General features: G+C 38.3%; 1 protein-coding gene across 22 annotated transcripts in view; it reads right to left on the reverse strand.

Annotated features, from left to right (window-relative positions):
• The window catches only part of MAP2 (microtubule associated protein 2), a 310,676-nt gene that overhangs the window by 68,874 nt on the left and 227,811 nt on the right, over positions 1-13,991 (reverse strand). For all 22 annotated transcript variants that reach the window (XM_058439038.1, XM_058439032.1, XM_058439003.1 and 19 more), the window contains one exon: positions 12,109-12,393. In XM_058439038.1, coding sequence (XP_058295021.1) covers positions 12,109-12,370 — 262 coding nt within the window. In that variant the 5' untranslated portion in view covers positions 12,371-12,393. The remainder of the gene's footprint in view (positions 1-12,108; positions 12,394-13,991) is intronic.

The following is a 13,991-nucleotide window of genomic DNA, read 5'->3' on the forward strand; positions in this document are numbered from 1 at the left end:
ATGCTTTAAGATTGCCCATTTGTCAGAAATGAGATTTACTTGAGCTCCTGACCTAGAACAGTGCAGCAATCCTTATTTATAGTCAGAGGATCAAAAAAGACATGCATTATAGAGTTCCATTTACAGAATATTTCGGTGGCATTTTCAACCCAAACCAATTATTACACTGGCCTCAATTCTACTTTAGAAATGAACATGAAAAATTTTTCTGTATCTATGTATTTCTTAACCATTAGATTATCTTTTAGAAAGTTAATTTATCTGGACTTTTCATATTATTTTCAGCTCAGTAATTTTCATCATCAAGAAAATATGTCCAATTCGATATCTTACCGCTATCTTCAGCCAAAGATATATTAATTCGATATCTTACCGCTATCTTCAGCCAAAGATATATTTTCTTTACTCCCAACTCTCACTCCCAATTTCAGAACAAGTCAAGTCTACCACCATATACTTTCACTACAGTATTTTGGAGTTCCTACCTAATTTCTTTCTGTTCTAACTGACAGTTCTAAAATTCTTACTTTGAATCTAGACTGTTTTCAGTTTCTTGATTACCTCTTCATTCTCAGTTTTCCTTTCTTTTTTTCTTTTTCTTTTCTTTTTTTTTTTTTTTTGAGATAGAGTCTTGCTCTGTCACCAGGCTGGAGGGTGGGGGCGCGATCTCAGCTCACTGCAACCTCCACCTCCTGGGTTCAAGCGATTCTCCTGCTTCAGCCTCCTGAGTAACTGGGACTACAGGCACGCACCACCAAGCCTAGCTAATTTTTGTATTTTTAGTAGAGATGGGGGTTTCACAGTGTTGGCCAGGATGGTCTCAATCTCCTGACCTCATGATCTGCCTGCCTGCCTCGGCCTCCCAAAGTGCTGGGATAGAGCCATGAGCCACGGTTTTCCTTTCTAATATAGTCTTTCCTGCAAATTTATTGTTCACAATATAGTATAAATTTTGTAGACCATTTTGTTTATGTGATTTCCATTCTCACAACTATATATGGATACTCTCTCTTCTTTTTTTTTTTGTTTGAGACAGGGTCTCACTCTGTTGCCCAGGCTGGAGTGCAGTGGCATGATCTGGCTCACTGTAACCTCCACCTCCTGGATTTAAGCAATTCTTGGGCTTCAGCCTCCCAGGTGGCTGGTATTACAGGCATGTGCCACCATGCCCAGCTAATTTTTGTATTTTTAGTAGAGACAGGGTTTCACTATGTTGGTCAGGCAGGTCTTGAACTCCTGACCTCAAGTGATCCGCCTGTCTTGGCCTCCCAAAGTGCTGGGATTACAGGCGTAAGCCACTACGTCCAGCCCTCTCTTCTTTATATTAATTCAAAAAATATGTATTAGCACATACATATTATAGAAAATAAGCACTGTGTTATATACAAAAAGGAAAAGAAAGATGAATGAAGTACAGGTTCTACCCCAAAGTGTTTCCAACCTACTGACTGGAATAAAAACAAATAACACGTAACCTCAGTAAAATGATTGCTATGATCAATTGTATTAGCAAGATATAAACATGGTGCTTGGTGGTGTTCAGAAGAGGAAGATTCATCTGAGAGAATAAAATCAACAACAGCTCTTTATCTTTAATGGTAGACTTCCGAGAACCTTTGCTCTAGGGTGGTACCCTTCCAAAATGTTTTTCCTATGACTTGTTGCACAATAGTGCATGGGAATGAAAACACCACAATGTAAACTTGCCCATTTACATTCGGCAAATGTAATGTGTCACAAAAGAGACAATTTTAGACCTATCAGAGGACTGATCATTCATGCTGGAGATGCTTTGCAAGAATCAGAGGTGCTATATGCCAGCATCACTTTGACCTGTGTTTACAAATTAAAAACATGGATTTTCAGGATGCTTAAACTGAATCATATGTATTTAGGATGATTTTTCTGTGAATCTTGATTCCTCCTTTCTTGTCTATTTTTGCCTAATGCCTTCTTGCGTATTCCTGAAATCGACTGTATTTTACTCTAATTTCTGTGTTCTAATAACCACCCAGCATTTGCAAAAATTGTTAAAAGCATTGTTAAAAGTTGCATGAACCTATGACATATGTTTTCCCCTTCCTTTGCTCATCAGCTTGGCTGGTTTTTGAACTGTATTTTCTATGAGTGTTGCTGAATGGTGACTCATTCAGTGAGACGAGCTACACAGTGAGCCGGCAGGACACGGTTTAGTGTCCTTTTCCCCCAGGACTCACGATGCCAGGTCAGATAACGCTGAAGCTACCAGGTCTGCAATGCAGCACCAGTTGTTCTGTTCATCCTCTCCTGATATGATTTCCAGACTCCCCTGACAGTCAAAGCACGTGCTTTATGTAATGTACTGGGGAGCAGTGAAGTGTGAGGGAATGAGAGGAAGAGAAAAAGGCTTGACACACTGAAGCAGAAAGAGTCAGTTTATCTCAATAGCTTGGAGGGGAAAAAAGAGGAATGATAACTGCTGGGTACTCTCCACATAACCTCCCAACCGCAATAAAATGAAACCCAATTCTAAACTGCAAGGCAGCATTTGGCATACAGTGGCAAATATTTTTCTCAGACATACACAAGTAATATAATCAAAGAATATATATATGTGTGTATATATATATATCTCACACATAAAAACACATTATTGCTTGATAAGAAATATAGTCCCAAGACATTTGAGCAATTTATTTGTTCAAAAGTATCAGATTTTTTATCTTATCTTTTTTTTCTTTTTCTCTTTTTTGAGGAGAAAATACTTCGAAACATAACAAAGGACAGATAAAGGCCGTGCATAATCCTAACCAAAACAAAGGCTTAGACAGTCCAAAAATGAATCTAGAAGACTCACTTCCATTACTTATTACTTTCATCTGTTCGCTAAAAATAAAAAAGAATTTAAGAATTGTTTTTAATTTTTATCTAAATGGAGGTTCTTTAAATTTCAAAAAAATTGAAAAACATTAAAAGAAAAATATGATGACAAAACGTGACAGCATATTAGAGGAGAGAAAACTTAACAAGATCTTGGAAAATACAGCATGAGAGAAAGGTCAAGTGAAAATTACAATGATAATTAAATTATATTTGCACTTAAAAACAAACTAGAAAGAATAATTTTCACAAATAGGTCTGAATTGTCATTGGCAAAAATCTGTTTCATTAAGATTCAAATTCAACAAAATAATTTTTAAAATGTCAGTGGACCAAAATGTCTGAGAAAATACTTTTTGCACTTGTGATGTAGTTCTGACATTTAGCACAAAGCGAGACAAGAAATAAGACTGATTTCCACAGTGCATGGGAGGAATTTTCTTGAGGAACACACATAGAAGTATATGTGAATGCAATTAACCTCAGTTTTTAAATATCCTATTATATTGTGTTAGATAGAGCCTTGCTCTTCACAACTTGAAGTGTTTGTAGGCAATTAAAATTCCAAAGAATAAAATCATACCTCAATTTGTTGAGTCATAGGGTTTAATGGAAACAAGTCTTGAGAAACCAAGTTTTCCTCATATATCGATTCAGAATTACCGTCTTAAGAAAATCTCATCCTACCTTAAGACTGGACTAAAGAGCAAAGACAGATTCTTATGGGACAAACTACCTTATAACTGTACAATGAAACAAAACTTTATCTGATGTTGGTTTTTTCCTCTAATTTGTAAAATATCAAAAGCTCTGGCTGGCAATACCTGCTATATACAACCTCATATTGTATCAAGAATAAAAGACACAATTCTTTATTATAATATCCATATAAGTTAGCCCTAAATTAGGTTCAAATCCTATTCATCAACAAGCCAAGCCAAATATTATGATTGAAGCTAATCCCCACAACCAGCTTCACCTAGTAGAGAGACCACATAGGACAAAGCAAACGTGACAATACAAACCTCGTGGAACTGTCTTTTCTATCAATCCTTGTCTTTCTCACTCTTTCTAGCCCCAGATGCCTAACCTTTAGAAGGAAAACACTGAAAAGATCCCCATTTTCTGTCCTCATCCATCGGTGCCACCAGGCCCAGATGCTTCGCAGTGAGGCTGTGTGGTTTTCTGCAGATCCACCCTTGAATGCTAAATAACTCTGCTCTGCACACTCCTCTCTCTGCGGAGCTCAGGGAAATGGCAGCCAGAGCAATGAGTGGTTGGCATGGCAACTAGGAAAGGAAAATCTGCAACCTCTCGCTTGTTAGGCGAGCTTGTTTATTTGCTTGGGGGGTTGGTGTGGATGGCTTTAGTCATTTTGCAGGAGAAATGGCTCAGTGCTATTTTGCTCTGCATAAATTAATATCATATTACATAGAATAGGCCATATTTTAAATGGGATGCTGACTCCTATTAGTAAATCGCGAATCTAGAAATGGAGGCAGGGGAGAAAGGGCGAGGTGAAAAAAGGTAGATTTGAATCTTCTGAGATTGAAAAGCAGAACAGAGAGAAAAGCTTTATTAAAGGCATATTCAGCTTTTTGCATGTGAGAGATGCCAAACTTTTCCTTCATGTGTTTTCAAACTTAATAATTGCAGCAACAGGCCGGATGCGGTGGCTCACGCCTGTAATCCCAACACTTTGGGAGGCTGAGGTGGGTGGATCACGAGGTCAGGAAATCAAGACCATCTTGGATAATACGGTGAAACCCTGTCTCTACTAAAAAAATACAAAAAATTAGCCAGGCGTGGTGGCGGGCGCCTGTAGTCCCAGTTACTCAGGAGGCTGAGGCAGGAGAATGGTGTGAATCTGGGAGGCGGAGCTTGCAGTGAGCAGAGATCGCGCCACTGCACTCCAGCCTGGGCGACAGAGCGAGACTCTGTCTCAAAAAAATAATAATAATAAATACTACTAATAATAATTGCAGCAGGCCGGCACGGTGGCTCACGCCTGTAATCCCAGCACTTTGGAAGGCTGAGGCAGGCAGATCATGAGGTCAGGAGATCGAGACCATCCTGGCTAACACAGTGAAACCCCGTCTCTACTAAAAAATACAAAAATACAAAAAAAATTAGCCGGGCTTGGTGGCGGGCGCCTGTAGTCCCAGCTACTTGGGAGGCTGAGGCAGGAGAATGGCGTGAACCCAGAAAGTGGAGACTGCAGTGAGCCGAGATCGTGCCACTGCACTCCAGCCAGGGCGACAGAGCAAGACTCCGTCTCAAAAAAAAAAAAAAAAAAAAAAATTGCAGCAACAATAAATGTATATAACCGAGTGTTAGTCACTTGGCTGCTGGAGTTATGTGGATGTGATAGTGTAGGGCCAGATTTTAGAAGACATAGCTCCCATGGTGAGTTCCCTGAAAAAGTGACAACACAAAGCCTGGAAAAGCTTTTCCATTCCTGCCTCTTTGGCAGTGGGTAGGTCTGGATAGCATGCCTGGAAATGATGGGGAGACAAAGGAATCCTGGTAAATTGTGGGGATTATAGTGAGGAATTGCCTTTTAATCTTTACATTTACCCAAGGAGATTGCTGATACTGGCCTTTGATCGTCACGTAGGCACTTTCTACTGTGACCAGCATTTTTTTTTTTTTTTTTTTTTTGAGACTGAGTCTGGCTCTGTCGGCCAGGCTGCAGTGCAGTGGCGCCATCTCGGCTCACTGCAAGCTCCACCTCCTGGGTTCACACCATTCTTCTACCTCAGCCTCCTAAATAGCTGGGACTACACGTGCCCGCCACCACGCCTGGCTAATTTTTTGTATTTTCAGTAGAGACGGGGTTTCACAGTGTTAGCCAGGATGGTCCCAATCTCCTGACCTCGTGATCCGCCCACCTTGGCTCCCAAAGTGCTAGTATTACAGGTGTGAACCACCATGCCTGGCCTGTGATCAGCATTTTTTTTTTACTAGTGTTCACAGCACCGTACTTCAAGATAGTCAAAAATCACCAAAGCCTGATTTTAAATACTTTAAAAATGTTTTAGTATGAATAAACATCTCAAAATTGCCTCCCCTTTTTGTCTACTCAGATTGAAAACTAGGAATAAAGTTATGATATCATATCACTTAAAATTACATGAATGTGGCAGTTCTGGAATAGAAGAACTGTCTGCTTTGCCTGTAATTGATAACTGCTGCAACTAACTGCTGTTCTGAATGTGGCAGATGGGGATGGTGGAAAGAGCACTGGTCTGTAGGGCAAGAGACTTGCATTCTGGTAGTAGTCACATGATCTACTGTGAAAAGTCATCTCACTGGTCCCTTCCAGCTTTCAATCACATCATCCCCAACTGTGATAGAAAAGTAGCTGATTTCACCACTATTTTCTAATAAAGAACAAATCCTGACATTTGCAAAATTAATCCTGAGAGCAAGAAAAAAATACATTCATCTAAAAAAGTCTTGAAAGCTTTCACAATGAGTAGCATATTTATAAAGCCAAGTAAATTATAAACTATAGAAAAAAAAATCCACACCACTTCTTGAGGGTAGGACAGTTGAGAAGAGAGTTGCATGAAATTCCTGAACACTGTGTTCACAATTCACCTCTCTCACTTTCTTACTGTGTAATAATGGGCAAGTTGCTCAGCCATTCTGTGCCTTAGTCTTCTTATTTGTAAAAAGAAGACACTAATAACAGATATCCTCCTGGAAATTGCAAAAAGATGAAATGAGATAAAAGATATGACGGAGCTTTATAAACTGAAGAGCACTATGGCAGCTTGCAATTCTATACACATTTCTAAGCTGTAGTTTTATATATATTTCCATAATAGTTCTGTAAGCAATCCTTGAGGGATGAATAGAAATTAGAAAATTTTTTCCTCTTGGCCGGGCACAATGGCTCACACCTGTAATCTCAGCACTTTGGGAGGTCGAGGTGGGCGGATCACCTGAGGTCAGGAGCTTGAGACCAGCCTGGCCAACATGGTGAAACCCCGTCTCTACTAAAAATACAAAAATTAGCCAGGCCTAGTGGCAGGCGCCTGTAATCTCAGCTACTCAGGAGGCTGAGGCAAGAGAATCACTTGAACCCAGGAGGCAGACGTTGCAATGAGACAAGATCGTGCCATCGCACTCCAGCCTGGGAGACAAGAGTGAGACTTTGTCTCAAAAAAAAAAAAAAAAGAAATTTTTTTCCTCTCTTTAGATGAAAAGTGAGCAACAGCAAAATTATTACTTTTTTAGAGCAAGGTCAGAAACATAGAACCACCACTTTGTTTGCACAACCCTGTTTTTGCTGCTAGAAAGTACCATATTCAAAATGATTCTATAAACAGGCACAGTAAAGATAGGATTTGATATAATACTGTTAAGGGAATACTAGATGAAGTCAAAACCAATTACACTGTTAAGTCACATGCACAATGATTACAGAAATCAATTGCTTTTCTGTGCCCTTAAAATTTGAAAGTTCACTTTCCATTTTCTAAAATAATTTTCCACTCAATATTTTACAAATTTTACAAATAATCCCTTTTTCCCTCTTATAAGATCTTGATACAAGTTCTAATACGAATTTGGGCCCCAACCCTGGAACTGAAACTTAAGGACGAGGCTCCTAATTATCTTCAGAGCTGAAACTCTGTGGGGACCAAAATGCATTCCTCTTGCTTTCTTCAATAAAGATAACACAGAAAAGAGAGGAAAGAATTATTACAAGCCATTACTCTTATTATTTACGCTTTGGAAAACAATTTTAAAATGATGCTTTAACTTAAATGTGAGACCTCAAGCTATAAAAATCCTAGAAAAAAAGCCCAGGAAAAACTTTTCTGAACATTGCCCTAGGCAAAGAATTATAATGACTAACACCCCAAAAGTAAATGCAACAAAAACAAAAATAGACTAATGGGACTTAATTAGATTAAAAAGCTTCTGCACAGAAAAAGAAATAACCAAAAGAGTAAACAGACGACCCACAGAATGGGAGAAAATATTTGCAAACTGTGTATCCAACAAAGGACTAACGAATTCAAACAACTCAACAAGAAAAAAAAAATCCTCATTAAAAAGTGAGCAACGGACATGAATAGACATTTCTCAAAAGATGCACAAATGGCCAAATAGGTATGTGAAAAAAAATGCTCAACATCATTAATCATCACGGAAATGCAAATTAAAACCACAATAAGATATCATCTTACACCAGTTAGAATGGCCATTATTAAAAAGTCAAAAGACAACAGATGTTAATGCTATAGAGAAAAGGGAACCCTTAAACAATGTTGATGGGAATGTTAAATTACTACAGCCTTTATGGAAAACGGTATGGAGATTTCTCAAAGAACTGAAAATAAAACTACCATTCGACCCAGCAATCTCACTACTGGGTATCTACCCAGTGGAAAATAAATCATTATATCAAAAAGACACCAGCACTCATATATTTATTGCACCACCATTCACAAAGGTATGCAATCAACCTAAGCATCCATCAGTGGATGACTGGATAAAGAAAATGTAGTGTAGATACATGGTGGAATACTATGCAGCCATAAAATAGAATAAAATCATATCCTTTGCAGCAACATGGATAGAACTGGAGACCATTATCTTAAGTCAAATAACTCAGAAACAGAAAATCAAATACCATACATTCTCACTTACAAGTGTGAGTTAAACAATGAATACACGTGGACATAAATATGGAAATAATAGACATTGGAGACTCAAAAAGGTGGGAGGGTGGGAAAGAGGTGAGGGTTGAAAAATTACCTATCGAGTGCAATGTTCACTATTCAGGTGATGGGTACACTCAAAGACCAGACTTCACCCCTATGAAATATATTCATGTAACAAAACTGCACTTGTGCCCCCTGAATCCATGAAAATAAAAATTAAATAAAAACAAAGACAAAGGTAAAAATCATGCTTTAGACTTATTATAACAACAGCTTTCCTAAGTGGCTAGATGCTTAATAGTTTCTCATTTCTTTTTTTCATGCTTCTGTGGCATGGCTTCTAAAAAGGACACTTTAGTGGTAAGAAAAAATCTTAAAGAATGAAAAATCATGCTATAGTTGAGGAAATAATTCTTTTTATGGGTAGTTTTAAATCATAAAAAAGGGGACAAAATCTAGATTATTATTATCATTATTTTTTTGAGACAGTGTCTTGCTCTGTCATCCAGGCCGAAGTGCAGTGGCCTGATCACAGCTCACTGCAGTCTTTACCTCCCTGGGCTCAGGTGATCCTCCCAACTTTGCCTCCCGAGTAGCTGGGACCACAGGTGCGTGACATCACACCCGGCGAATTTTTTTTTTTTTTTTTGAGATGAGGTTTTGCCATGTTGCGCAGACTGGTCTCGAATTCCTGGGCTCAAGCAATCTACTCACCTCACCCTCCCAAAGTGCTAGGATTATAGGTGTGAGCCACTGCACCCAGCCAATTTAAATTATTATTGCCTTCTAACATTCTCCACTCTCCCACCCTCTGGTGTCAGTGCATAAGATCAAGGATATACTGACTATGGGTTTGCATCTTTAAAAATTATTATTGCCTATAATGAAGATGAACATTGAAGGAGTGGATGAGGGGGAAAAAAGTAAGGATCTTGGTTGAAGTGAGCCCACTCTAATGAAGGAGAAAACGGGGAAGAAGATGACGATTGCAATTTATTTATCATGTGATCTTATTTATATAGATGGTTAAAAAGAAACAACCTTGGAGAAAATATTATTTTAAAATGCAAAGAGAGGACTATAGCAAAAAAAGAAAGTAGAGAGAAGATTTTTGGATTTAATCAGTAATGTCCTGGATACTACAACATGTAGCTATGGACCTGATGTGACTGAGAAATGCCTCATGCTAACAGTGTCCCTGAGAAATATCCTTTATAGGGAAAAATGTAATACACTGGTAGATTGTATAAAAGAGTGAGCTGATGTATAGATCCCTGGTCCTTTTTAAAATAATCACATCAAAATATTATGCCAGCTCATATCTATACTCTCTATCACCAAAGGATAGCATTTCTAAATACCATATTTGGGATTTAAGAGCACCTGTTTATGCTGGAGATGATTTTTATTACACAATTTGTGAAACAGCTGTCAATAAACCACGAATGATAAAAGTTGTTATTTGTTAAATTAGAGTTTGGTAATAAATTTAATTGCACATTAACTCATCACTGGAACATCCTCTGTAGATATGAAAAGATAATATTTTACATTTTCCTTTTTCTATAGATTTCTACACACGCATATCTCATGGATTCAATACTTGGCTGGTTATTTCTAGACGAAAGTTAATTTAAAAATCACACCACAGTTTAGTTTGGATTGACAATCACTCTGGTAGCCCACGGCTGACTGTTCACAATTTTTGTCACTCAGAACATACATACAAAACCTTTGTAATCAATCTCCAAAAGCTAATACCAAATGTGTTTGATACATGTTGAGCTGAATTTAAAATTAACTCCAGATGGTCCTAAACCCATCATTTAAAAGAAATGCCTTTTAGCCTCTTTTAAATGTATATTATTTTCTCAGAGAAGCTGGTGATAACACACTGACTTGACAAATAGATTTTTCTGATGCTCTCAAATACTTAAGATCACTGAACAGATGAAATACTGAATGGTGTTGGTTTTTACTGCATGACCAAGCACACTGCAGTGATTTTTTTTAGTGTATTACAAGCCTTCATAACAGGCACTGAGAGCCAACTGGTGAGAGCACAAAGTAAGACTTTTCAATTGTTTTCACCATTAATGTGAAGAGGACTTTCTTCTTTTTGAATTTATTCATTTATTCCTTCATTCACTCACTCACTCAACACACATTTATGGAATATCAAAGGTCTAATGCCAGGTGCTGCAAGATACGATGACAAAAAAAACCTTGACATATCATACTAACTCTTTTCTACCTCACAACCAATATGCTATAACATGCTCTCATCCCCTCATGCTGCAATCCCTTCAAAATCCTCTTAGTGCTCCTGACACCCAAGTTCCACCCTCTTAAAGTTGTGTATACTCAGCTATAGAAAAATATTACTTGATCAAGAGTGCTATGTCATCCATATTGATACCACCACTACCACCAATAATAATAAAATTAATTAATAGTTATTATTTCTTGAGCCATTCACTTTGTACACTTTACTATCTTATTTAATCCTCATTGTAACCATGAAACATGCAAATAATATTTTTATTTCATTCTCAACCACAATTTTATACTAATTGAATGTATGTGCCTGTGGGGCACTGCACAGCTTCTCAAATCCTGGAATCAGGTTGGACACTATCACTCTCTTCTTCCATTTCACATGGATTTCTGCAGGGTACTTGCTTTTATCAGAACAACTGCTGAAAACCTATCTTTGCAAAGATATGATATATTAAAGGAATTTAGTGTAATGTAATGTTGAAACTGTGAACTATCTTGAGCTAATAGTTCAGGCAGTGTTTGACAGATATTATCACTGTTCCCCTTAAATATTTAAAATATCTTGTTGTATTCTTGTGAATTTGCTGCAGCACCCCAAGATGATAAGAAGATTTTGCGCATAATTTGGGGACTTTGGCCCAAAGTAGAAATAATCTGCTTTAAACTTTGCCTTTCTATACTGCTCATGTGGCACTTACATGTTATGCTCTGTATCCAAATAAACATATGCACAAGTCTCATGTCTGCTCCAAGATCATCTGATCCACGAAGTTCTGGGACCATTTCTTGCACATGCACTGGGCACAGAAGCTAACACAACGCCTTGCATGTAGAAAAGCTAAACTGTAGTTTGTTGAATGATGGGTTAAAAAAATTACAGTATGTATTTATGTATTTTGCATTTTTCTGCTCTAAAAAATATGCTTCTAATCAATCCATTGAATTTAGGTCCAAGGTCATTTAAAAGAATTAAAAAAAAACTATTTGTAAAATTTTCTTTCAATGAGTTAAAATGCTGACAGTTTCTAGCAAAACATACATATACTCAGCCTGCAAAAATTCACGTGATAAAAATTAAATAGGGGAATGGGATTGAGAATACAGCTAATGTGGGGAAATGTCAAGTTAGTTGCCATGATTTTTCTCTTCTTTTATTTCCTCTGACTGACTGGAAGTTCAGTCCTAGCACTAGTGAAAGAGGATCAGTGCTGTATATTAATTCACTTTCGGACTAAACTGACTTCAAAGCACAAAGCAAGCACTTGGTGACAGCAGAGCCCTTAGTTACCTGCTGTTTCTCTGTCAGCTGAGGTCAGCTCTCCGTTGATCCCATTCTCTTTGGTATTTGAATAGGTGCCCTGTGACCCATGCTCTCCAAAGGCACCCTCTTCATCCTCCCTGTATGGGAATCCATTGGCGCTTCGGACAAGTCCTTCCCCTGCTCCGCCTTGATCCTTAATCTCAGGTGGATGTGAGTGTGCAGATGCCTCTGTTAGCGGTGCTGAGGTCCAGTGAGGTGCCTTTGCTTCGTCTTTCCGTTCATCTGCCATTCTTCAATGCCTTGTTATTTCTCCTGCAATTGAAAGAGGAAAAATAGTAGCTATTACTTTGGGGACATCTTCTGATCTGATATTGGTTGTACCAAGATAGGAGAAATTTATAGCAAACCGCGTGGCTTTCTATAGTCAAAGAAAACATGTACAATAACCTATGTTTAATATCAAGAATGGGTCAATTAGTTCATCTTGAGTTTTACAGACCGTTTCTGGAATATTAGTTCTTTTAAAATAAGATCAATGTCATTCTACACATATTCCTTTTTGTAAACAAAAACAAAACAAAACAAAAAACAAAACAACAATAAAAAAACTAGTGTTTGGCATTTAGGTACACATCTTAATGAACTTTCATTTAATTATGGTCTTGAATGTTGACCGTATAGTAGAGTCAAGGAATCCTTCAGCATAGGGAAAATCTGCAGTATGAGAAAACTGGCTAGAAAAAGTGGGAGGAAGAATGACAGCAGGAATTCTATACCATGAAAAATTATCCCATGTACTCTCTTAAATCATGACTTCAGTGAGATCTAGAAAAGACAATAACTAACATATTAGCCGTTTTGGTTTCAAGGGTGTTCAATTAAAGCCAAAGGTAGATACGCTTTCCTGGATATTGTGAATTAAAAGAAAGATAGCTTTAACTTAATTTTTTGATAAACTTTCCTGGACCCTATCTATAGACTAACAGGAAATGATATTTTCTATTAATATAAATCTTACAGAAAGAAAGGAAATAAATATAACATTAGGCCTACATCCTATCTTATGGCATTCTTAGCTAAATCAAATAAGATGTGAAAAAGTTAAAACCATTGACATATAACAGGAAGTTGTAAATTATAGTAAAGGATGAATGAGTTGTGGAGGAGGTGTTCTACATGTTAATTGGATGGAAGATACTGCATGACCTTCTCTTACAAGCTGATATTGTGGCCGGAATTGGTGGGTTCTTGGTCTCACTGACTTCAAGAACAAAGCCACGGACCCTCATGGTGAGTGTTACAGTTCCTAAAGGAGGCGTGTCCAGAATTTGTTCCTTCTGATGTTCAGATGTGTTCGGAGTTTCTTCCTTCTAGTGGGTTCGTGGTCTCGCTGGCTCAGGAGTGAAGCTGCAGACCTTCGCGGTGAGTGGCGGCACGTCTGGAGTTGTTCGTTCCTCCCCGTGGGCTCCTGGTCTCGCTGGCTTCAGGAGTGAAGCTGCAGACCTCCGCGGTGAGTGGGTGAGTGTTACAGCTCATAAAGGCAGTGCGGACCCAAAGAGTGAGCAGTAGCAAGATTTATTGCAAAGAGCAAAAGAACAAAGCTTCCACAGCGTGGAAGGGGACCCGAGCGAGTTGCCACTGCTGGATGGGGCAGCCTGCTTTTATTCTCTTATCTGGCCCCACCCACATCCTGCTGATTGGTAGAGCACGGTGGTCTGTTTTGACAGGGCATTGATTGGTGTATTTACAATCCCTGAGCTACAAATAAAGGTTCTCCACGGCCCCACCAGATTAGCTAGATACAGAGTGTGGATACAAAGGTCCTCCAAGTCCCCAACAGAGTAGCTAGATACAGAGTGTCGATTGGTGCATTCACAAACCCTGAGCTAGACACAGGGTGCTGATTGGTG

This window comes from Hylobates moloch, unplaced genomic scaffold, assembly GCF_009828535.3.
Source record: "Hylobates moloch isolate HMO894 unplaced genomic scaffold, HMol_V3 SCAFFOLD_1, whole genome shotgun sequence".
NCBI lineage: Eukaryota > Metazoa > Chordata > Mammalia > Primates > Hylobatidae > Hylobates > Hylobates moloch.